Below are 27,258 nucleotides of genomic sequence, written 5' to 3' on the forward strand. Positions count from 1 at the left end.
ATGTTACAAAGTTTTGCAAAGTTTGTTGAGAGGAGTGTGTGCACCCGAACACTGGTACTCTCCCAGGATTCAGTCACCTAGTGATGACTTGAGCAAAAGAGTTCATCATCTGTCACTGTTTAAGGTCAGACAAAAAAGAAGATCCCAAAAAAAACACACAAGACAAATACCAGCTGACAGGGTCACCCCTCAGCAGCAGGCCAGCCCTGACATTTGTGTGTGTGTGTGCGTGAGGCCAGAGGTATACAGTATCTTACCTCACTTGAACAGTGTGCTGCCATCTGCACCGTCCACGCGTGCTTTGTGTTCTTTGTTTTCTCAGTTTGCAGACCTATTGGAGATCAAAAATAACTTGTTAGAGCTTTTCACTTTTTACTGCTCTTTTATGCTTTAGGTAGTCATTTCTGCTGCCTCTGCAATAAGTGGAAAATGTAATTGAAAAACCGTACTGTGGATGAAATTTAAACTTGGTGTCCTTCAGCCCCGGGGAGCCGCTGCTATGACAAGCTATTACACTGTATTTTATCATCCTTTCGTTTGTGCTGTTCTGCCCCTCCCACCTCCAACCTCCCTGTACTTCTACCCTCACCTTGTTTTTCTTCTCATTCTCTCTTGTCTCCTTTCCTAAGCCCCGCTCCAACTTTACGCCCCCCACCCAGCCCATCGGTCCTCCAGTCCAGTGGGACCATGATGCTCAGCAGCTCCGTGGAGGTACCCAGTCCGGGTGGAATGAGTGGCCTTAGCGGGCTGAGCGCGGCGGCCCGGAACGTGGTGCGCTCCTCCAGCATCTCGGGGACCATGTACAACCTGGAGAAAAGTCCCGGCAGCGGGGGCCCAGACTCCGCATCCCTGGCTGGCAACAAGAAGCGACGCTCCAGTTTGGGTGCCAAGATGGTGGCCATTGTGGGGCTGTCGCAGTGGAGCAAGAGCACACAGCAGCTCAACCAGCAAGGTCAGTTTAATGTATTCCAGGTTTCAGTGCAAAGTGAAATTTCATTTTTTTCACTCTTCTCATCCTTTTATGTAGGTAAATACTGACATGCTTCTTCCTCATAACCTCTCCTCCTGTTACGGTTTAGTCCGCGGGGGAGGTGGTGAGGTAGGACCCAAATGCAGGACAAAAGCAGGACGAGGCAGGAGTGAGCAAGAACTGAGTTTAATCAAACAAAAGAGAACAAAAAGCGCTGCTGGAACGGCAGGAAAATCCAAAGGTAGAACAACAAAACTAAAGTCAAAAAACACTGGAAACACAGGAGACACAAGGGGTGGTAAAAATCACAGAGGAGCAAAAAACACAAGAGACTCCGAGTAACAAACCATGTGGAATGACGCGACAGGAACAAAGGGGAAGGCAGGGCTATATATGCACACACAAGGAACCAAGGGGTGACGAGACACAGGTGACAGAAATCAAGAGGCACAGGGTGAAACCAATTACACAATCAACACAGAGAAACACAAGGAGTAAAACAGGAAATCAAAAACTCAACAAAGTAAAACAGGAAACGGGGAGACAAGAAACATGAACAAAACTCAAAACGTGAACACAGAAACCAAACCATGACAGTACCCCCTCCTCAAGGGACGGATTCCAGACGTCCCAAAAAAAACCAAAATCCTAAATCACAGTCAAAAAACTCAACAGGGAGGGTGGAGGGGGCGCGGAAGGCGGGAACCAGGGAGGCCGGGCCGACAGGGCAGAGAGTTCTGGGGGGCGGCCGGGAGGCCGGGCCGACAGGGCAGAGAGTTCTGGGGGCCGACCGGGAGGCCGGGCCGACAGGGCAGAGAGTTCTGGGGGCCGACCGGGAGGCCGGGCAGACACGGCAGAGAGTTCAGGGGGCCGACCGGGAGGCCGGGCAGACACGGCAGAGAGTTCAGGGGGCCGACCGGGAGGCCGGGCAGACACGGCAGAGAGTTCTGGGGGCCGGCCGGGAGGCCGGGCAGACACGGCAGAGAGTTCAGGGGGCCGACCGGGAGGCCGGGCAGACACGGCAGAGAGTTTAGGGGGCCGGCCGGGAGGCCGAGCAGACACGGCAGAGAGTTCAGGGGGCCGGCCGGGAGGCCGGGCAGACATTCCAGAGACCGGACCCAACTCGGCAACAGGAGCAGGAACAGAAGCCGGAGTCCAACCCACCTCGGGAGCGGGAGCCGTAGTCGGACCCACCTCGGACACAGGAACAAGAGCAGGATTCCTACCCGCCTCGGGAACAGGAACTGGAACCGGATCCAGCACAGGAACAGGAACAGGAACCGGATCCAGCACAGGAACGGGAACGAGATCAGGATCCAGCACAGGAACGGGAACGAGATCAGGATCCAGCACAGGAACGGGAACGAGATCAGGATCCAGCACAGGAACGGGAACGGAAGCAAGATCCAGCACAGGAACGGGAACGAGATCAGGATCCAGCACAGGAACGGGAACGGAAGCAAGATCCAGCACAGGAACGGGAACGGAAGCAAGATCCAGCACAGGAACGGGAGCAGGATCCAGCACAGGAAAAGGAGCCAGCACAGGAACGGGATCAGGATCCAGCACAGGAATGGGATCAGGATCAGGGTCCAGCACAGGAACAGAAGCAGGAGCCGGTTCAGGAACCACCTCGGGAACGGGAGCAGGAGCCGGTTCAGGAACCACCTCGGGAACGGGAGCAGGAGCCGGTTCAGGAACCACCTCGGGAACGGGAGCAGGAGCCGGTTCAGGAACCACCTCGGGAACGGGAGCAGAAGCCGGGGTCCGAGCCACCTCGGGAACGAGAGCAGAAGCCGGGGTCCGAGCCACCTCGGGGACGGGAGCAGAAGCCGGGGTCCGAGCCACCTCGGGGACAGGAGCAGAAGCCGCGGTCCGAGCCACCTCGAGAACCAGAGATGAGGCGACCCTCGGAGCCGGGACGGGAACCAGAGAAGAGGCGACCCTCGGAGCCGGGACAGGAGCCGGAACGGGAACCAGGAAAGAGGCGACCCTCGGAGCCGGGACGGGAACCAGAGAAGAGGTGACCCTCGGAGCCGGGACGGGACCCAGAGAAGAGGCGACCCTCGGAGCCGGGACGGGACCCAGAGAAGAGGCGACCCTCGGAGCCGGGACGGGACCCAGAGAAGAGGCGACCCTCGGAGCCGGGACGGGAGCCGGAGCTGAAGCGACCCTCGGAGCCGGGACAGGAGCCGGAGCTGAAGCGACCCTCGGAGCCGGGACAGGAGCCGGAGCTGAAGCGACCCTCGGAGCCGGGACAGGAGCCGGAGCTGAAGCGACCCTCGGAGCCGGGACAGGAGCCGGAGCTGAAGACAGAGCGGAGGCCGACGTGGGAGCCGGAACAGGAGACACAGGAGAGTCCGACCTGGGAGCCGGAACAGGAGACACAGCAGAGTCCGACCTGGGAGCCGGAGCAGGAGACACAGGAGAGTCCGACCTGGGAGCCGGAGCCGGAGCCGCTGCGGAGTCCGACCTGGGAGCCGGGGCAGGAGACACAGGAGAGACCGACCTGGGAGCCGGGGCAGGAGACACAGGAGAGTCCGACCTGGGAGCCGGAACAGGGACAGGAAGCAGCGCTGGAGCAGGACATGAGCGGATCCTCGGAGCCGGTACGGGAGCAGGAGCGGGGCATGAGCCGACCCTCGAGGCCGGTACGGGAGCAGGAGCGGGGCATGGGCCAACCCTCGAGGCCGGTACGGGAGCAGGAGCGGGGCATGAACCGACCCTCGAGGCCGGTACAGGTGCAGGAGCAGGAACGGAGGCAGGAGCGGCTCGCTGGGAGCTAGCTGGCCGATGGTCAGCAGGCCGGGGAACCACCACTGCATGGCTAGCAGACCGTTGCAGCAGAGGCTGCCGGCCTGCAGGCCTGCCTCCGTGGCGACCACGAGGGCCCGACCTCCCTGCTGGGGCCCTCATGGCCAAACGAGTGCCAGAGAATAATGGCAAAAACTCAGGGATGAGCCACGGTTTGTACTCCAACTTTTGATCTAAATAATAAGTCAGTACTCGCCTCTTTTCCTCCTCATCGAAAGGGTTGTAGTCCGCTGGGTCCTTGTTTGGTCGCGTCATTCTGTTACGGTTTAGTCCGCGGGGGAGGTGGTGAGGTAGGACCCAAATGCAGGACAAAAGCAGGACGAGGCAGGAGTGAGCAAGAACTGAGTTTAATCAAACAAAAGAGAACAAAAAGCGCTGCTGGAACGGCAGGAAAATCCAAAGGTAGAACAACAAAACTAAAGTCAAAAAACACTGGAAACACAGGAGACACAAGGGGTGGTAAAAATCACAGAGGAGCAAAAAACACAAGAGACTCCGAGTAACAAACCATGTGGAATGACGCGACAGGAACAAAGGGGAAGGCAGGGCTATATATGCACACACAAGGAACCAAGGGGTGACGAGACACAGGTGACAGAAATCAAGAGGCACAGGGTGAAACCAATTACACAATCAACACAGAGAAACACAAGGAGTAAAACAGGAAATCAAAAACTCAACAAAGTAAAACAGGAAACGGGGAGACAAGAAACATGAACAAAACTCAAAACGTGAACACAGAAACCAAACCATGACACCTCCATTCTTTTCACTCATTGCTCTCACATTTTTATTCTTCCTTGTCCTTATTCTTTCTCTCTTTTGTCTTTCTGCCCTCAGCTTGTCTTTGCCTTTGCCTTTTTAATCATGGTTGAATGCAATATCAATCTTTTGTTTTAATTGGGGCTTAAATTCAAAGCTACCAATCGTCATAATAAGACATTTAATATATAAGATATTTAATCATCCCTATCCGGCATGGCTTTAACATTACAAAATATTTAATACCTTCCTGCAATTATTAAAATGACACTTGTCTCGCAGAGCAATGATTGTTTTTGTGTATGTACAATAACATTAGCATAATCCACTCCAAAGGGTATTTGGTGGTGCACTGCTTTAATTCTAATACCTATAATGTCTTATTCAACAAGCTCTCAGTGGCTTTACCTTTTGAGGTATTATCATTGTAATGAGTCCTGCAGCAGTACTGGGAGCATCATTGTGCTGAACTCTGAAGTGGGTTTGCAGCACTAGCAGCAAGTATGCGTGGTGGCTGTACAGCAGCAATAGTGGCGCAATGTTCTAATATGGCTCCCGTGGCGTATAATTACAGCTCCTGTGCAGCTACAATAATAGTGTTTCTCACGTTGCGCCTCAGTGGCGAACACAAGCCCACTCATTCCTGGTGGGGAAAAGAGGAACGAGTGTCACACACGAGACTTGGTAAAAGCTGAGAGGCCGACTGCGCCTGTCGGCCTCTCAACTCGTTCCAGAGCAGTTAAACGTTTTCTTCATTCCTTCGTCTGTCAGTGGGAAACATGTTGTTCATCTCCTTGCATCCTCTCAGCACATTTTGTTTCTCCTTTCAGTGCATCACATTGAACCCCCATGAACAGCGTGTCCTAGTCTGTTGCTCGTTCTTTCCTGTTTGCTTTGTCGTTGTCGTACAGTTTGTGCGTCTGATTGTGTGAAAGTGTTCGGTTGTATTAAGAGGTGTGAGGCGTTCTGCTGTGCCGGCCTGTCATTTGATAGCTGTACCATTTTAATATCTTTTTTGTGTTTTTTACCAAAATTGAGTATTATATAATTCTGCAAATGTAAATTTATTATTACATTTATTTTTACTAGCTTCTTGACTGTGAACTATTGCTTTCTTTGATAGTGAACTTTTTGACAGTTTGCTAGATAAAGCTGGCAGTTTGAAGATTTCATCATGGTCTCAGATCACTTTTGTTTGACATTTTTTATACAATAAATATAATGAATTCAGAAAGTAATTCCTTAGCAAGCTTAAACAAAATAAAACTCTCATTTACCATTGCTCTTTCATTGATATAGCAATAGCTAAAGAGCTAATCTCAATTATGAGTCAACATAGAATATACACACATAATAAACAAACATAAACACAACAAACAAACCTTAGCATATAACACTGTGAAAAACAAAACAAAAAAAACAGTCAAACATCAAGTTAAGTTTGACCTTTATTTTAATTTGAGGAACACATTTTGGTCAGTGTTTGACACTTGGGATGCTCAGGATATTCATCCTCTGACTAGGGGTTGAACGATTTCCAATTTTTTCAAAGTCAACTAACGTGGTGAAAGTCGAGTCGATGTCGACTAGTGGACGACACACATAAAAACACAGTAGAAAGTAATGCTTTGCAAGGAATTAAATGTATATTCTTGACCCGAATACATATTGTAGAGTATCACGCAAAAGAAGCTACGGAGGCTTTTCTGAGAGATTATTGAAGTTTGAACACGGGCTACTGTCGGCGGTAGTCCACGTAAACACTATAAACACCCTCAGTCCGACACTTCTAATATGCAGCTCTCACTCGCCAAAAACTACAACAATTAAAAAAAAAAAAAACGCTCTACAACCACAGCAACAATGTCAACTAATAGAACACAATAGAGTGGAACATAAACACATGAGCTTATCAATACTGTGCACTGCAGATATCTTTAGTCTATATAAATCAGCACCGTCAATAGCATTTTATAGTACTTCTTATTTTCATAAGATAATATAATGTAGCCATAATGTAGATGGGATAATAAAAACAATGCAGTATATTACCGAAGCCTTTTCCCTGTATAGCAGCTTAAGGTCTATTCACCAGCAAATAGTTGATCTGCAGCCTCCTTCTCTCTGTTACCACAGGACGTTTGGTGAAGTTATTAATTGACTGCTGTCCAGAAGATTTGGACCGTTCTACTGCTAGCGTCAGCGGATGCCTTTTTTGCAGTAGTACTTGAGTTGTATTTCAGGACTGACATGCAATGGTAGAATGGTCTTCATCTTTAGGGAAGTATTTCCACACACTTGATGAACCGCTGCTAGTTCGCTGCAACGACCCTCTGGGCTCCTCACCTGTCTTCTCAGAGGCGTCCATGTTGTTATTGTCACGGGATCTGCGACTAGTCAACTTCCCGTATTTCTACTTTTACTTTTAAGTAAAGACTGAAATACTTCACCACTCCTGGCTGCTTACACATTTATTTACTCTGGGTAGGATTGAGCATTGTGTCAACCACATCAGCTCTTTTCTCATCTCACTAAAATAAACTTCCAGTGTATTTTCAATCCCTCTGGTACACTTTTTTATTGGGCCATAAATGTATGAAGTAAATATAACAAGACCAGGCAGGTTAGATTTTCTCTACTGTCTGCAGTGACAGCCGACGCTGAAATATAAGCAAGAAGAAAGCAACCATTTTGGAGGGCAGCAGAGGATTATAGATAAAAGCAAAACATCAAAAAATGTGTGAGTTTATTTGATAAATGTTGTGATGCCATCTCTGACACATTCACCGTATGGCTAATGGGCAGCAAACATGGGGACATAATCCCGGATGATTATCCTGTATCATTACCTGCTTTTGGAACCCATCAGTATGAGATGGCTGTTTAATACACACACGACAAACACACACACACACACACACACACACACACACACACACACTCACACACACTCACAAACACACAGAGCTTGCTGCACTCAGGCACAGCTGACACTTGTCTGACGCAGGGAGAGCTGTCGATATTTTCACCACAGGGGCTTTCGTGTCTCTGTGTTTGTGGTGATGAGGAGAGCACAATGCAGGGGGAAAGTGTGGATGAGAAGGCTTGGAGGGGCTGAGGATGAGGAGAAGAGGAAGGGGAGACGAGGGGTGTGTCTAAATTTAGATGTTCTCAGCTGCCAGAAGAGCGCATCGTGCCTGGAACAAAATCACAGGATCATGCACCGTTCCCTCTTCTTCCATCTATACCACGTCTCTTCGTATTAGAGCTGTAGTATTTCTTCCTTGTGCTAGCAACAGGTTTTCATATGAATTTCCGAAGGTTATGAGTAGAGCGTATGAGATATAAATAAATCTCTGCTGTGTTTTGCAGCTATGTACAGTGATGTTGGTTTAACAGGGCAGATGCGTCTCACAGGTGATTGAGTGGCTTACAGAATCGTGCAGAATTACATCTTTTGTGCACACAGGAGTCAGTAAAAGTGGAATTTAAGTCTGGAAAAAAGAAATCCCTGGTGTTCCATTGCTACTCAATATTGGCACATACCTTGAGTATCGGAAACAGTCGGATCAATGCGTCCCCAAAATAAGTAACCCGAGGTTGGCTCAGAGAGTCAATGCTGCAGTTGATTTAGATTTAAGGCGAATCAGTTCAGGTCTTTTACATAAATTCCACCCAACAAGATTATGTCACAGCCAACTTTACAAGGCTGAAACAGAAAACCTGCTGCTGGAGAAAAACAAGGTTGTTTATACGATGGTCCACTGAAGGCGTAATGGAGGATCTCAGAGTGTTCCTGCCTCCGCATTTACCCCAGCCGGATGGCCAGATCAGCTGCATATAATTAGATACGTGACCCACAAGAGCGACAGGTAACATTCTTTTGCGCTTCGTCAGATTTGATCAGGATCATGATCAGAATCAGGGTCATAAATGGTCCAGCCAGGTCAGCTTGTCTGACCTGCTCAGTTTTCTAGCTAATATCCAATAAACCACACTTTCATTTGGTCCAAAGAGGAAAAAAATAAATTGGAGACGGGAACGTGAAAGATAAATCACAATAATTCTCGACAAACTGACTGACCATATATTCATGTACTGATCGATACCTGATAATTGCTTGCTAACGCTCGTCATGGTGGAAGCGAACATTGAGTGAGAAATAGAGATCAAACGCATTAATTATTCTGGATGCTATATTTCAGACTTTTAATATTTGATCATAAGCAGCCCTCTGTGTTATTATGTAACTAAAAAATCAGCTTCTATTGGATGGTTTGTTGCTGATATAATTCAAAGGAAAGAAGTAAACAGAATGAACAGAGGATAATGGAGAAGGTGACTTTGCGCAGAGACACAAAGGTTTAGAAAAGACTAAGCGAATGGAGATGATGGAGAAATATATCAGCGTCTCACCGTTAAAGTGCTATTAGGAGGTAATGTAGTTATGGTGTTGTTATTGTGTCAGAGTTTCTGCAGGGGATGTTCTAACTGTGCTCCATTTTGTGAATTGGATCTAGTCAGTTTCCAGCTATCAGCAGAATCTCTCTTGATAAGGTCTTACGCAACAAGTGTCCAAGCAAGACTTGAATGCTATTTTCAAAATTACCAACACAGATAGAAATGTAGATATTGTTGCTTTTCTTATCTGTCACAAGTGGGCTTTTAACCATCAGCAGTTAAGGCTCAACTGCTGTCCAGTGATCTGAATGAAAACAAACTATTTCTTACTTAATCCACTTTGCTGGCTGTGAGACAGAATGCTCCCCCAGTTGATCCCTATCCATGGCACCATGTCGTCCCATTTTGGCTTCATCTTAGCAAGCTTATCTTCTACAATTCTGCCCATTTTGGTTCTTCCAAGTTTTATTTTGCTTGATGTAGTCCATCTAAGTACAATCTTCCTCAACCTTAACCCAATTTATTCCTCAATTCGCCACTCACGACACTCGAATCCAAACTTCTCGCAGACACATCAGTTTATATGGATTACCCTTTCACAATAGTCATTAAGAGAAATGAGCCTACAAGGACACAGAGCAGCTGACATTGTTGTCAAGCAACGGTAAAGATTTTATCCCTCTAGGCTGATCAAGCATGATTATCTAAATAATATACTGTAGTGTTCATTCTCAAACCTCATAATTTTCAAACCTTGTAGTGTGTGCAACTTAGAGATGAACGAAAAATATCTGTAAACCTTTTTCTGTAAAGTGTATGATGCTTAGTCTGAGCCCAGCTGGAACGTATACTTTTAATTCGAAGCACATAACCAGCCATTGCTGTTGTCTTTGGTCATTAGCGGTGGTAAACTCAGCTCATTTTATCGACCTGGGTTATTCTGAGTCACTCACTAAAGTGATCTGGTACCCCAAAATGTCATCATAGCACGTGCATAACTTATTACTTAGATTCACTGACAGAAGCGTAATTATTGAGTCTGCAGTCTATGGCATTATTAGTGCACCACACACAACCCCTTAAACTAGATGTCTGGTGAATATTCTTTTGTCAGGCCCTTCACCTGACACCAGTCCACGTTGGTTAAACCTTCTGGGAGCTAAAATTCCCTGTGGCATTGGACTGTTTGGGACACAAGAGAATTTCCACAAGGTAACGGAACAAGGAGAATAAAAACAGGAATGTATTTCAAGAATATAAGAAAATAATAGTCTTAAAACATTAAAAACATATTCTGTGTCTGTCAGTCAACCAGAAGCTTTATACATATGACTTGATTTCAGGTGTCTGAAGTAGGACAAGGTCATTTTCTCAAGTCTTGACAACATTTTCAGATAACAGCTGAGACCTCTGACAGCTAGTGGTAAGGGCTGCAATTATATTGTTGCCTCTGGGAGTTTCAAACAAAAATGTTTGGGGGGGAGGGGGTCGCAACTCATCAAATTAATTGAATAATTGCAAAGCTCATAATCAGTGTTTTCTCATACAGCTGACCTGTCTCAGCACTTCTAACAATAACCATGTCAATAAATGTGTCAACGATAGAGATCACACTATCCAAGAATAGAGGTACAAGCTTGAAACTAAATACAAGTTATAATACAAGCTTTAAGAAAGCAATGTTGCATAAGTTTCCTTCGTGTTGAATCAAAGTACACTTATGTGGGGTCGTTGTGTAAGCTGTTCTTCCACATATAGCTCCCTGTCTTTGATACAAGCTATTTCTATATATTCCTATATACAAGGTCTGTGTTTTTGTTCCGTAATGTATCTCAGTCTTTCTCATGCTATTCCATCCATAGCTCAGACTCCCACTGTTTCATTGCCTCCTTTTTCTAGGTTTTGTAACAGGCAAGTGTTGCGGATGGCATTTCGGTTCTGTCTGTGTTCTATTTATTACCTGCTATTATTAGTATCGGTGAGGAGAAACCGCGCGGGCACACACACACGCAAGCAAGCAAGCGGTTCCCCAGGTTTAATGGGTGAGTCACTCCTCCGCTGAACATGGTCTTATCGTCTGAGCAGGTTTATCTGTGACTGTGAAAACAGAGCCAGCTCCCAGCACTGTCAGTCTGCACTGAGGCTTGCAGAGGAACAAGTCCAGCTGACAAGATGCAGGGGACCAGGAGAGTTAGATTAAAGGAAACCAGGCGTCGATATGTGTGGTTTTGGTGATTGTTCAAGTGAAAGGACCCCCCAAGTCCCCACCCCGTTCCAGCTTATACATACGTGTTTGTGTTTGTGTTTGTGATTGTGTTTGGCTGGTGCACATTCACATGCAAACACCTCACTCTTTTCTGCTCCACTTATCTCCCTCAACCCACTCAACACCCATCCATTTCTTTTCTCAACCCCACTTTCAGCTCCTTTAAATATCCTTTATTTAAATTGTCCTTCTCTGTGTTTATTTCTACGCTGCTGGAAGTACTCCAGAGACACAGAAAAGAAACAGATGCACAGAAGCAAAAATGTCTGACACGAAAAGAGAATACTTGTTAGCTTGCTCATTAAACTTTGTTATGAAACCAATAGCAAACATCTTTCTGGTTGTACTATTGTCAGGGAAATATTTTTGAGCTGGTTGACTATATCTCTAGCTCCAGGAACAAGTTTTTTATTTGACTGGTTGAAGTGTAGTTTACTGTGCAATGAATCTGACGTTGTTCATGCACTGTATCAAAGAAGTGGCGTATTAGGTGTACCTGAAAAGTGAAGTCAATCCAGAAGCCTCAAACCTGCAGTCTTTCTAGTGACCAAGAAGAGTGTGGTTATGTTAATTCTATAAGTTACTAGTGCCGTGCTCAGTAGTAGGATATACAGTAATAGAAAGTCATGTTGATATGAACTGCACTGACAACTGTAAAAGGCCACTGACAACATACCGTATTTGTGCATATTCAGCCTGTTCAAAGATTGTTTGTTTGGAATGGGGCTATAGTGGCCCTGGTTAAGCAGTTGTAAGCATTTATGCTTGTGTGGTGGGATGTCGGCATTTTTCTGTAATTACGCTGCTAAAACGCTAAGAGTTTCTATGTTTGCTTCAAGCAATGACAATTGGAACTGAGCGGCTCCTGATGGAGTAGCAGATAATGAATGTGGTTCAACACTGACTTTTACCAAAATCAACTGTGCAACACAGTGTGGGATGCAGGAGGAGGAAGGATTTTCTGTGCTTGCCAGGCCACGGAGAGACGGAAACAAGGAAATGATTTTCGGACCAATCACAGCTGTTGTGGTCTGCGTCATCTTGACATCGTGGCCTGTACCTATGACATAGATGTGACACATGAGCATAAATCAATAAGTGTGTAAGACAACTGTATAATTTAGGATGTGGCTACCTTGTCACTGTCAAGTTGCTACTGTATGGGCCATAGTGTCTTCAGGATCTCAGTAAGATCCACCAAGGAGAAAAAAAATGTGAACGCTTTGGGATTACTTGGATTTCTGCATAAATTGGTTATAAAATGTGTTCTGATCTTCATCTAATTCACAACAATAGAAAAAGACAGTCTGCTTAAGCTAATGCCGCACAAAAATTACATGTTTTCATGTTTTTATTGAGCACAACATGTAAACAACATGGTGCAGGGTGGAAGAAGTATGTAAACCCCGAGGCTAATGACTTCTCCAAGAGTTAATTGGAGCCAGGAGTCAGCCAACCTGGAGTCCAATCAATGTGATGAGATTGGAGGTGTTGGTTAAAGCTGCCCTGCACTATAAAAAACACACACCAGTTTTGAGTTTGCTGTTCTCAAGAGCATTGCCTGATATGAACCACGCCTCATGCAAAAGAGCTCTCAGAAGACTTACAATCAAGACTTGTTGACTTGCATGAAGCTGGAAAGGGTTACAAAAGTATCTCTTAAAGCCTTGACATTCAGAAAGTTCAGCACTGTTGCTACCCTCCCTAGGCGTGGTCGTCCTTGTAAATATGACTGCAAGAGCACAGCGCAGAATGCTCAATTATCAAGACATTTTGCAGGAAAACTTCTCCGGTCCGCCAAGTGAAGCTCAACAGAGGATGTGTGATGCAACAGGACAACAACCCAAAGCAAAGTAAAGTAAATAAACAGAATGGCTTTAACAGAAGAAAATACGCCTTCTGGAGTGGCCCAGTCAGAGTCCTGACCTTAGCCGGGTTGAGAAGCTGTGGCATGACCTCAAGAGAGTGATTCAGACATCCCAAGAATATTTCTGAACTGAAACAGTTTTGTAAAGAGGAATGGTCCAGAATTCCTCCTGACTGTTGTGCAGGTCTGATCTGCAACTACAGGAAATGTTAGGGTGAGGTTATTTCTGCCAAAGGAGGGTCAACCAGTTATTAAATACAAAGGTTCACATAGTTTTTCCACCTTGCACTTTGAATGTTTACATGTTGTGTTCAATAAAAACAATGAAAATGTATAATTTTTGTGCAGTATTCGTTTAAACAGACTGTGTCTATTGTTGTGACTTAGATAACATTTTAATCCCCAAGGGTTCATATACTTTTTCTGGCAACTGTAACTGAAAGGTGTCGTATTTAGTACAAGAACAAGAAAAAGAAGTTACCTCATAATTATTTTACATGAAGGTCTTATCCCAGTTGTCATTGGGCGAGATGTAGGGTACATCGTGGACAGGTAGTCGGTCCATCACAGGGCTAATGCAAAAAGACAAACAACCACCCATACATCTAATTTAAAATTAGATCACCACTTATCCTAAGATGCATATATTTGGAATGCGGGAGGAGGCCAGGGCACCTGTAGAAAAACCCATGCACTACTTGCTAGTTTAAAGATAAGAACACATTCTGATATGTATCCAATGTTTTACTTTCCCAGAATAGGTTTTATTGTTGATATTAACATGCAAGGCAGGGGTGTCTGTTCTTTGACTTATCTTCCCGTAACTGTTACCTTCCTTTTTCCCGTCACTACTCATAGGAAATAGCACTTCTGTGCTGTATTTCTCTGACTTTTGACAGGACAATGTTTAACTGAAGCTCTACTTGGATCGTTTTTCCTGGGCCACCGTGTACATGAGATCTCTTTGTAGTTTGCTAAATACGTGCAAAGGGAACATTTTGCTCCCCCACACTGAGATAAGTCTGCTGGACTGACTGATGCAGAGGAGAGATAGCCAAGGACGCATTTTTCCAAGGGGATCTGTTTGTGTCTAGATGAAAATCTTCTTACTATTGTCATCTTCGTTTCAGCTCTTCCCTCATAACTGAAAATTAAGCATAGCTGAATTGTGTCACTGTGCCTAAACAATCTTACTCTTAATGAATGATTGGTTTTCTCAGATTTAGGCACATGGAAGTCATCAAGAGTGTTGTGACAAGAGAAAGAGACCCAGCAATAACATTGCAACATTAAAGGCCTCCACTAGTAAAAGCAGTCAGCCTCTACATATTGTCTGCACTATGTTACAGTGGACGAAAGCGCAGAGCTGGCATTTTAGTTCTCAGGGTGTTTTTGGGGTGACTCACCATGCCCTACTTCTAGCTGCGTTTCTGAGTAACTACTAGGAAACACTCTTTAGGAATTTTGGCAGACACCCTTTGGAAAGCTTACGGTGAAAAGATCGTTTGAGGGAAAACTCAGCCCTCTAAAAAGAAATTCTTACACGTCAATAGTGTAAGACGAAGGTGAACTAAATGTGCAACAGTGAATAAAAAGCCTATGAATGGTTGGAAAATAACATCTGAGCTGTGGTAATTAATTTCATAATAACAGCTACTTCACTGGATGACTGCACTTGACATCTATTCATATTCGCTATGACTAACAGAAAAATTCTATTTGCGTCTTTTTAACCGCTATTTCAGGTGAGACTGCAGCTTTATTGCAGGTTCACCCCAACTCCTGCTCCTCCACTTTCATTTTCTTTCAAGTGCGTTGAGTCATCGGCTCTCCTGACACATACAAACTGAAACCTTACTCATGCCTCTAAAAGCTTTCTCTTGCCCACTGGTGCTTCCAGAGGCTACCAAACACCGACTGAGCTGACCGGTGATCACTTTCTCTCCTCTTTCTGACTCTCCTTTCTCCACTTACTGTTCTCCCCCGTCGCCCTCTTTGTGTTACCCTCAGCTCACTGACATCTTAATTTTCCCTCTCCTTTATCTCTCCTCTCCTCATCTCCATCTCGTTTGCTCTCAATTTCACTCAAAGCATCTATCACGTTCTCGCAATCTCGCCCACCAACTCGTCTGTACTCCATGCTCTATTCTTAGCCAGACAGATTGGTGATCGGTCCAACTGTGTCTTTGTGACTTGCTGCTGTTGTGTGTGTGTCTGTGTGTGTGTATGTACTGCTTGTAAAAACTGCATCTAAACCAGATCTGAGTTTTAAATCCTGACAACCATTGTAGAACTGCATAGTTATTTATCAAAATCAATGAATTACAATGGATTTCCACAATGGGGGGCTTACAGGGGTAGAGTAAATGGACTTTTCTAAACCCTTGCACCAGTTTATTCTTCCACATTATTTCCACATTATTTAAACATCCATGTCACTGCATCAGTAAAGAGGAGTGGTTTGCATACATTTATGAAAGAGGAGTTAATATAACTGCTGACTAACAGTGTTGATAGCTTGTCCTAGGGATAGGCCATCAGATGCTCTTGTGTACTATTAATTTGACATATGATCTGCTGAGATGCAGGTTGCCACAAAACAAAGAACAGCACTGTCCAAACGTTTCTACTTCACGTGAAGTAAGCAAAACTGCTTGGCTGTGACCATGTAGGACAACGCTCACTGGATGCGCTACACAGCTTGGAGGTATAACTTCTTTTTGTAAACAGGAGACAACATGGTGGATGGATAATAATGGCAAACAGATCAACATTTTAAAACAAGCTGTGACGGGAAGTTGGAGATGCAAGTCTCAATTTACGGTCAGAACTTTTAGCATATACACCGATCAGCCACAACATTTAAACTACTGACAGGAGAAGTAAATAACATTGACCATCTTGTGACAATACAATGTTCTGCTGGGAAACTTTTGGACCTGGCATTCATGTGGATGTTACTTAGACATGTACCACCCACCTAGATCAGACCAGGCACCCCACCCCATAGCAATGACACTTCTTGATGACAGCAGCCTCCCCTCAACCCATAGGACCCAAAGCCCCCCATTAACAACATTCTGTTACGAGACACCACAGGACACCCTCAGAAGGACCATGTCCATTCTCTGATGAGGCACAAGGGAGACCTACACAATATGGATCATGTGCATCATGATTCTTCCCCAGAAGATTGCAGTATGTTCTTTTGGCAAGGTCGACCAACCTGAGCATGTCCTGGCTGGCTGGTGTTTTCTGCTATTAACTCAGTACTTACTGAAAAGTGAGCATTGAACTGTCAATTTCACCATGCAAGGTTTTTCATTCTGCTGTGTAATTTACTCTGCACTGAATCAATAACCTTCTAGAACCTTTCCTTTGTACATTTTTAAACAACATATAACAAACAGTGAGCTTTTAAGATGTTGATGTTGTTTCTCTGCTGATCTGAAATCATGCTAAACTGTGATCCAAGACTGAGGTAACCTTTTTTTAACTGTGAAAATGCATTCAGATCTGTATCAACCTTGAAAATCATATAATTGCAGTGTATTATTCTGTAGAGTTGTGAACAGAGCCGGGTTTCTTACTGTATATATATATTTATCCTGGCCGATGTGGCAGCCCACGCTAATAGAGTAAGAGCTCTCACATTTAGCAACCTGGGTCGAAAATAAGCAACAGCACTTGGTAGCTCCCCGGCAAAGCTTTAATGGGCAGTCTGTGTCACTGAGCTGAGAAGTGTCTGAGATGAGTCACCGTGTTGTGTGTGTATATCTGTGTCCGTGTGTAAAACACCTTTAATCAGGATGTCATTACCACGCCTCTCGACGTGGAGTGCAGTAAACACACGCTCACATAGAGCATACACAAGCCGGCTAAGCCTGTGCTGTGAGAGAGAAAAGGTGGACGGGGAGAGCAGCTTTTGGTGCATAGGAGCATCACACACACACACACACACACATACTTACAGTTCCTCCTTAGCCAGTGCAAACATACAGGCAGATTGATTTCGAAATCCGTTTCATGGCACCAGGAGGCTGCTGCTGCACTGCAGGAAACACTGAATAAGAGATTTAGCTTAGTTTTTCGACTTAAATGTCATCTTCCCTTTAGCTTGAAATAGCTGTAATATATAGAGAGAACTTCTCATTGTAATCAATGAGCAGTGATTTATTTTGCACTGTACACAAAGCTATTTCTTTGGCTTGGTTTGTACTGTGTGTTAGTGGTAAGTTACGTGAGGTGCAGTGGAAGGTTTTGTGGATTTTTTAAATTAGCCATCTTATTTGATCTGTTTCTTCTCATGTACTTCGCCCCTATAAATCTTTCTTCCATCTTGCATCATTTTTTCGTCAGCCGCAGAGTTGACTAATCAAGAGGAAATTACATCTGAATTAGATTACGCTTCTCCTCATTGTAATTAATTGCAATTAGACAGGAGCCCGTGTGGCATATTAACTCACTGACAGACATCCTGCCATACATGATGGGTTCGGATTTCAAGAAATCATTTCCTATGCAACGTGGTGCTGAGGCAGGCTAATCGCTTCACGTTGACCACTCCCTGGCTTATGTCCCTGCCTGAGCTGTTAATGTAATTCACACACAATAACAGCATACACACACCACAGGAAATTAGATTTGTTTAATTCCCATGCATTATCATTAAGGGCAGAGTAACACTAAGCCGCACTTAACTCTGTGCCACATTTATTTGTTTTTGCATGCTCTGTTAGAGTTAAATAACCGACTAAGGAAAGTGGGACACTGCCATTTCTGATAAATGGATGAATAATAGAAGAACAAAAAAAAAAGATTTTGGGAACACAAACACACAGAGAGACAGAAAGAAGCCGGGACGGGGAAATGATTGCACACATAGAGATAAATATACAACCAACGAGACAAAAACTGAGATCCAAAAGGCTGCTGTCTGAAAGTCGTTCTGGCTGCCCAAGCTATAGCCCAAGTACAATTTTGTACCTTTTGTACTAATTAAAGAAACATGCCATAATATGTAAGTGAGCTTAAAACAAGGCAGTTTATTACAATCACATAGTTCCAGGTCCTGGCTCCCTTTCATCATGCTAAACTAAGCTAAGCTAAGCTAACTGCCTTACTGCGATACATATTTACCCCCCTTCGTCCCCATCAACATGACGTGAGAGTGGCATTTATGTCGTCTACATCTTGGCAAGAAAACAAGCTAAACACATTTCCAAACTTGTTAAAAAAACTGAAAAAGCTTAATTTGCACCAGCTGGCACAAACATTTTGCATCTGCGTGAGAGGAAATATCTCTTCATACCAGTAGGTGGCAGTAGTCTGTATTCAGCATTCGAAAGGGGAAAAAGAAAGACCTACTTATAGCTGGGAGGCTTGAAAGCTAGGAAGAGCTACAAATTGTTTAGAGCTGCAGCCAATCCGAATGACCTCTCTTACCAACTTGTTCTACTGCTTGTTACCGCTGACAAAGGTCTTATGAGCGCCAGTGGTGCGGGACACACCTCCAAAACTAGGGCCATAGACGCTGTTTGTAGAACTGTTCACTGACAACCCAACACCAGCAAACTGCCAACCGTTGGCCACTTTCCAAGGGTGTAGAAGTATGTCACCTGTTTGTAGCTATTTGCAAAATGACCAGTTTCAATCTACCCCTTATGTACAATGCAAGGAGCTCTCCCTAGAGTCAGTATTTGAGTTGTACGTTCTGGACTACTCTAGAAACATGGAGGCTCAACAACCGTTCTCCCTTGCAGAGAACCCGCCCCCTATATAATTACGAAGAACTAGAATTAAGTAAAAGCATAATTGTATGTCCTGATTGGTCAAACCAGTCCAGGTTTATGAGGTGTTAATTTGCTTAAAAGTGTTTACTCACATTTGTTGGCTGATCTGTCAGAGAAACTGTAAAACTGCATGATCACAGATCTACTGTATAATCTCTCGTCCTATTTAAGCTTCTACCTTGAATCCTCCTCTTTTCCAAATTTAGAAGGGGTCCGGCGGTAGAGATACCACAACAGATCTTTCATCCCCAAAACCCATGCTTGGTTACTGTTGCTATGCATGGTGGATCGTTGCCGTCACCGGCGCATCCAATACGCATGTCGGCGCAGCCAGGGAGTCTAAAAACAGCATTCTATATTACAGCATATAATGAGAAAGGCTTCATCAGTGTTCTCTCCAAATGTCAGAGCAGCTTTAATGATCTGCTGAGCATGCACGCACACACATACACACACACAGCCATGCTATAATTCATGTGTGAGTGTGCATGCACAGTGTGTGGCTCATTTCTGCATTGTTGGCGTTTTCAGTAATCCCACCTTTCTTTATTTCCCTCACTGCTATTAATTCTCTCCACTCAAGCTATTCATTCTTTCCATCCGCGTCTGTACATCACCCATCCCTACGCACTTCCCTGTTACTTGTTCTTGCCACGCCGCGATCTTCAAACATGTGTCTTGCGTAAGTTGCTCCAGAATCGTTGTTTTTTTTTTTACACGCTAAAGGAAAGTTTTGAGAATACAATTCTCCCAAAGGCTGCACACTTCTGTGAGATTCATGAGTGTGTGTTCCCAGGGACAAGGTATTACTCATCATAGTGAAGCCAACAGGAGACACTTTAACAGCCTTTGTGGCACACAAACACCAAGAAACCCTGTCCTCTAGAGCAATAACGCATAGCAGCTTATGTAATGTTGTTATTTTAGTTGCTCAAATGGCACATAAGTTAGACAACCTCCAGTTACCCTTTTCACGATGTGTGTGTATTTGATGTTAATTCTGTGCAGCAAAGTTAGTTCAACGGCAGGGCAGGAGGAAATACACTAAATAATTTATGGGATATAAGATAAGAGCTGTGTGATAAAGATGAGCAGAAGCCAAAGAACTGGAAAACTATCACAGAGGAACAGACGGAATCTGAAGAATAAATAGAAGAGAGGGGATAAGGCAAAGATGGCAGGCAAACAAAGACCTGGAGATAAAGTGACGCAATAAGAGAAAGAGGAGTTTTGAGAAATATGATTTAAAGAAACAGAAAATTTGAAGCGGTGGGTGATTAAAGAGTGAGACTTGTGGAGAGGACAATATGAGCAGAGAAAGACACAGAGCGAGGGGAAAGGCTTATAAGCGAACATGCCGGCCGGGGCTCTTGGTGCAATGCAGAAGGCATTGCCATGGAAACGAATGGAGGGGAAAGCGCAGACGAGGAGGAGGGGATTAAATAGGAAGGAAGAGATCAGTGCTTCGCACCATGGATTGGGATGGAGGGGGGCTGTTTTGATGAGAGGGCAGGGGCCGACAGGCAAATGAGTAACAAGTGCAGATATGAAGTTTAATGAAAAGCTTCTTTATTGATGTATACTAGAGATGTCCCACGTGTGCATATAAAAACACACTCAAGGATGTTTAGACAGATTCATTCATACACACTTGTTACCACTAATATTAAAACAAGCTTGCAGGGTATGGGGTTAGTTCCAGCAAGACGTTGCCCAAAAAAATTTATTTTTAAAAAAAAAAAGTGAACAGGGATGAGCCTGTCGCCATGGCGCCAGTTGTCTCAGGTGGCATTGTCTGGGTCCAGATCCAGGGGCGGGGGTTGTCATGGCAGCAGGAGTGCGTGGAGTTTGTCTGGGTGTCAAGCTCCAAACACACACACACACACTCTCTCTCATGCGCACACTGTCTGTTAGAAATATTCTTGACTGCAGGATTATAAATAGAAGACAGCAGAAGGCAGCACCCCTCTCCTTGTCTCCAGCACCCATGGGACCCTATCATTTTCATCTTCCTCTCCACTCGTTTCTCCTCAACACTTGTCCCCTCTCCTCTGTCACACTCCATCCCTCGCTCAAAGCCCTCTGTCCTCCCCTGTCCCCCCAAATTCTCATCGAATGGCTTTGTTTGCTATCTGTTTATCTCCATAGCGATGGTAATGATGGAGGGTGTCTGTGGTTGTCATGGCAATGAGGCAGGCATGGTGAGGATGCTTAATGAGACTGGAGTTGCTCAGGCTAATGAAGTGGGACGGCTGTACCTGGGTGTGCGCTTAACTGGTAACAATGAGCAGCGGCTTGTTAAAAGTCTTGTCTGGTGAATTCACTGCACCGCTGAACTATCTTTTCTCCTATAGAAGAGGGATGTACGGGTTTCTACAGCAACCACAGCTGCAGCCATAATGAGCTGTGTAGATGTAATGCTAAAACGGAGCAAATTGACTTGTTTGGTGGTCTTGTTATTGCTCTCATAACCAGTGATTTGCCACAAAATCAATAAGTTTAAAGCAAGGGTTAAACTTTTAACCCCTTTAATATAAAAAATACTTGTTCAGAAAGCCACTGTCAAAGGAGTTTCCCAGAAATTAGACATTAGTCGAGGTCTTTATACAGCAAACTCTGCTGACCTGATGCCTCACAGCATTTCTCGTGCAGACACTTTGTGTGTAAATGTTCCCTTGAGGTGTGAATGTACGCTCTTGATGTGATGTTTGGTGTCACCATGACATTTTTGTGTGAATGTGCTTCTAAATTAGCTGATGTTTTGTATTCCTTTGCTTAGAGAATTTCTAGGTTTCTAATTGCTTCATAGTGGTTTTGTTCATCTGTTAGGACTGAACAGTTTCCTTCTCTCTAATCTTTCTTTGTCACTTACATGACAAAGAAAAGCAAATGAAAACCAAATATTATTTAGCATGGTTGCTGGAAGAAGTTACAGATACAGTTCCTCTTCTATAAGGAAATAGTCTCCTTTAAATTGACTGATTAATTCTCATCGCTCCAGTATTAATACATGTGTGCCATGATGTCTCTTTGGATCCTGAGAACTCTGGGTAATGCTGCAAGAAAGCGAGCGGATGGGAGGAGCTGTCTGCCAAAAAAAAACAAGTAGACAACCCTTTATGTCACGTCTTGAACCAACACCGCTTTGACTGTGTCAACTTTTTCAGCAGGTCAAGTCACACAGAGATACCGTGTATTACTTCAGGGGATGATATCCTAAAAGCTTCTTCTGAGGTTAGCAGCTCTCAAGCTCGCTTTAATTCTCCTACAGTCAGCAGAGCTGCAAAGCCTAAATACCACCTCCACCCGCCTTGTCTTCTGCGCTTAGCCTCTTGACTTTATTTCTACCCCGCCACCCACTGCACTCCTAATGCTGTCAATTTGTGTGCGTTTCTGCCTCACAAGTGGAGGCTCAGCAGATCCCCTGAAAGCTTACTGGCCCCTACCCGCTACAGCCGTTGCAAAATGGGCCTTTGTGTGTTTAAAATGGACTGTAGTAATACCTGGGAAGTGGGGATATTTTTCAATAGTGCATGGGCATCCCTGTGGATATTAGGTGAGATTGCCTTCTCGGTCGAGTGAACTTGCTTCAAAATAAATAGTGGAAACATGGGTGTTCTCAAGGCGAACCTAAATGCCTTCTCATTTCTAACAAGTCGTTTTGAAAAAAACTATGAACATTTGTTAAACTGAGAACATGTATGAATTGTACCTGAGGAAGCATCCACTATTATTCTGCAGAACGAGTAGAATCTTCCACAGTGTTGCATCATTTCATATGACCTGTTTGCAGAGTGTACTGGTAGCAGGTGACCATGAGAAGCTTATCATACAGGCCCTGTGTAATACCTGACTTTCTTATCAGACAGCTCTATGACTTCCTCTGCTTATTAATCCTAGTGGATTATCCTGCTGGAAGAAGGGCACTTAAACAAGGAGCTATGACCTCTGTGTTTTTTTTAGACGGTGGAACGAAGAAGCTTCGCAGCACCATCCGACGGAGCACGGAGACCGGCATCGCCGTGGAGATGAGGAACCGAGTGACACGGCAGGGCAGCAAGGACTCAACCGACGGCAGCACCAACTCAAATAGCTCTGACGGAACGTGCGTGTCCGACTAGAAATCCATCCGTTTGTTGATCTCTGCACAGTATCTATTCATGCATCCATCATTATTCTCCTTCTTCTGCTTCAGGTTTGTCTTCCCTACAACACGCCTGGGGCCCGAGAGCCAGTTCAGCGACTTTCTGGATGGACTAGGCCCTGCTCAGATCGTAGGCCGACAAACATTAGCTACACCCCCCATGGGTAAGCCAAGAGAGAAGGAGTAACATAAACCGAGATCTGTTCGCTCCATCTCATGCTCCTCTAGTATTGTGACACAAAACTAAAGCTGAGATGAAGCTGACTCATCTATTTTGCTTGGTAGCATTTAATTAATTAGTTTGTCAGTTATTATTTATTAGCAATAAGACATTCACTGGAAATTACACATGTAATTCAAGAGTGTCTAAATCTTAGACTACACCTAAAAATACTATAAATACTTGCATTTTCACTCAACTCAGATTAGGTTAATCTTGCATGAGGTATAAATATTTTAAACAAAGGTCATTGGTTGGAAAAAATAACAGAGCAGTGTGCTCCACCATACCTGGTGGCGAAGACAGTCTTGCAGCTCTGTGTGGCCCTCTGCTGTCAGACATCGACTGCTGCACGTTAAAAATTTCAATTCATGTTTAGCTGAGCACCACAGACCTCATCTCCAGCTGAAATATGAATTATTTGTCTTTCATATGCTGATGGATTGTCAGAGATGTTTTTTTTTCTCTCACTCTGTAGGGGATGTTAATGTAGGCATGGTGGACAGAGGAGGACAGCTGGAGGTGGAGGTCAACCAGGCCAGAGGGCTGATCCCTAAACCCGGCTGCAAGAACATACCAGGTACTGACTTCACCTACTTTTTAAAACTTCTTTTTACGTGCAGGGGGTTCATAATTTTGCATTTTTGTTGTTTGTTTTTTTTTGCACATGCAGCAACCTACGTGAAGGTGTATGTTCTGGAGAATGGAGTGTGCTTGGCCAAGAAGAAAACCAAAGCAGTGAAAAGGAATCTGGACCCCACTTACCAGCAGGCTCTGTTGTTTGATGAGAGTCCTCAGGGCAAAGTCCTACAGGTGTGTTTTCCTTTTTTCCACCATATATTGGTCTGTGTCTTATAACAGCCAATTGCAGAAAAATCTCCACCACAGTGAGGCGTATACCCATATTTAATGCTATAATGTACTGTTGTCTCTCCTCCAGGTAATAGTGTGGGGGGATTACGGGCGTATGGACCACAAGTGCTTCATGGGAATGGCCCAGATCCTTCTGGAGGACTTGGACCTGTCTGCCACAGTCAGCGGCTGGTACAAGCTGTTCCCTACCTCCTCTCTGGCAGACCCCAGCATCGGACCGCTCACCAGACGTCTCTCCCAGTCCTCCCTGGAGAGCGCCACCAGCCCCTCGTGCACCTAGACACCCAGGAGACACCCACATGCATGAGCACAGGCAGAGTCATGCAGACACACGTACTGTAAATACACAACGACTGTATTTGATGCGCAAGACAGGTACACACACACACAAACACGTACACCCATGTGCATCTGTGCAGGAAAAACACACTTGACATATACTTTCAAATACCTGATCTCATTCCCATTAACAGACACATACACCTGCCATATCCTTTACTGGACATTTTACTCTCTTGCCATATTCTCACCCACTTATCAGAGTCAGAAGTGATTCACAACTAGACATCATTTCCCTGAACATGTAGCATTTTTCACTCACCCGTTTCTGCATCTCACACCATGAAACCAGGATTCACCGGGTGCCATGTTCTGCATTCCAACTTACCAGATTTCCGTGGCACGACTCATCCCGATGCCAGTTTCTAAACTCTCTATGCCAAACTAAGAAAAAAAACTTTATTTTTTAAAACCAAAGCAATTGTTATTGTTGTTATTATTACTATAAGTCGTAAGTGAACTAGTATACAATATAAAGTATGGATATGTAGCAGAGTCGATGACTTAGATGTAATGCAAAAAAAGAAGTTACATTCTACACACACGAGCTGAGAACGGTAGGTAGGCGTAACACACATGAACATACCCGGCTAACAGGCTCGGATATTCACATAATGGCTATTATGTGAGGTAGCAACACTGCTATTCTATAATTTTCACAGGGCAGAGTTTATATATAGATATATATAGATATATATATCTGAATAGATAGATAATTAAATACTTATTTGTGTTTATATATGTATCGGCTGCATTCTGCATGTTTGCTTGCAAGACATTTTAAAGCGCTTAAATCTTTTTATTTAGCTTGACCAATGTAACAGGAGTATAGTGGCTCTTTATTTTCGCGATCTCTCCTGATTAAAGAGCCCTGCACTGAGTTAGGGAGAAGGATGGGGTTTTGGTGACAGGGTGGCCATCTTTGCTATCTGTGGAGGAAGAGAACAAATTAGTCAGCCTGCTGCACATTCGCTGATGAACACATTTCTGATCCTGCCTTCATCTGTCAAGTATCAGACTGTCGCCACAGGGCGGTTTGCACAAAGGCGTTCGGGGAGATGTTCTAGTCTGGGGTTCCTGTGTTCCACAGTCTCTCTTTCTACCAGCACCTGGACTTGTTTGGACTTCCTTTTGATTTCCCCACTTTTATGTTTGATGAAGGATGGTGGCATGTGTGCCTCCGCCTCTCTACTTCTGGCCAGACACACGCAAGCAAATACGCACATAACTGGTGTTAACTACAACCTTTAACCCTCTTATGTTGTCTTTGTTTACTCCCTTTTGACTCTAACTAAACCTGTAAACATGTATTTAGTTCCATGTTTTTCTTTTTGATATTTGACTATTATGCCAGTATTACTTTGCTAACAAATGACATCTGCCATATGTGGTAGTTTTACATGTTATAGAAACCTATAACAACACATTGTTCAGCTTTCTTATATTAAATTTCCTGTCAAGCGGTGTGTTTGCGTTTAGCAGTGCACTTTGCTGTAAAATATGTATTATCTTTAACTTCCTAACTTGCAGTGTTTGACCTCCTCTTAACTTATTGTCATTTCAATTTAGTCACACTGCTTTGCACATTTTGGTATATTTGAATTCCAGCATGGAAATGTAACTCCAGTGTATTTTGAATTTTGCCATAGAGGCCCACCAGAACAGCTGAAATAGGTTCAGTCGCTGTTTTTTGATCAAATCATCAGTAATTTATTGCTTAAAATCTGACAATTAATATTTATTTAAAAAAACAAAAACTTGATTTGTCTTGATTTTGGGATCAAACGGGAACAGATGCTTTTTTGGGAAAACCTTTTCTGATAATGTTTACCTTGTACAGTGACTAACCCCAACTGGTACTTGCTGCACCAATTGTACATACAATAATTTAATTTGCATTTGAAATCAGAAAAAAAAGAGCAATTTTTTGGCTGTTCTGGTTCAAAAAACATTGTGTAGGATTTAGTGGCATCTAGCACTGACAATTGTAACCAAGTACATATCCCTCTGCCACCCCTCCTGGGTTGGATTTGACCACTCTGGGCTCCTCATGTAGACAAATGGCTTATTCTAAGCCAAGTCAAACAGATCTATTCCTGGTTACAGGTGATAAAAATATAATTGTGAATATCATATTCCATATCTGCTAATAGATCCCCCTAAATCCTACACAATGGTCCTTTAAATGTCCAATGACTGACAGCAAAGTAGTAACCTGCCAAACTACTGGTGATTCCTGATTTCTTTAAAATGAATTTGTTCTTTGTCACTTCAGTGGCTTGTTCTTAATCTGTCTGCATTGAGACCAACATCAAACCCTTTTACACGGATAAAGACGCTAATTGCTCTCGTAATTCAGCAGTGTAAACAGTTGACAGTCTTAAGCCCTAGGCTACTAAACGCTTGTATGTGTTTACAAGCTCACATTCGGTTTTATCACCACCATATGTTTGCTTTATCTTTCTGCAAAAAGGGAAATTTTCTTCTCAGCACCTCAGACCAACACAACTCACATTTCAGCGATCTTTGAACCTTTGGGTAAAGGGGTCTCTGGCATTATTGAATCTTTCGAAGGAGCACGATGGCCGATCTTGACCCTCCGATCGTGTACACAACCTTTTTAGAAGTACTGTCAAGGTCTGGGTTCCAATTTGTTTTTGTTTTTTGTTTTGGAGCTATTCCTTGCTGGATCTGTACTTGTATGGTCACGTATATGAAGTAATTTTATGTACCTTGTTGATTTGTATCTATCTATTTTTTTGTGGAAAGCTGGTACAGTGTATAAAGGACTGTTGGTATTTGCGCACATT

At 44.1% G+C, this 27,258-nt stretch overlaps 1 protein-coding gene across 1 annotated transcript; it reads left to right on the forward strand.

Moving 5' to 3' along the window:
- Positions 1 to 687: 687 nt before the first annotated feature.
- On the forward strand, positions 688 to 24,758 carry rims3 (regulating synaptic membrane exocytosis 3; the record flags this gene model as incomplete). Its single annotated transcript, XM_084563388.1, has 6 exons — positions 688 to 952; positions 22,836 to 22,977; positions 23,068 to 23,180; positions 23,715 to 23,816; positions 23,910 to 24,049; positions 24,177 to 24,758. 6 exons carry the CDS (start codon positions 688 to 690, stop codon positions 24,387 to 24,389), a joined length of 975 nt encoding a protein of 324 aa, XP_084419514.1. The 3' UTR covers positions 24,390 to 24,758.
- Positions 24,759 to 27,258: the final 2,500 nt, after the last annotated feature.

This window comes from Chelon labrosus (genome assembly GCF_963514085.1).
Source record: "Chelon labrosus genome assembly, chromosome: 16".
NCBI classification, from domain to species: Eukaryota; Metazoa; Chordata; class Actinopteri; order Mugiliformes; family Mugilidae; genus Chelon; species Chelon labrosus.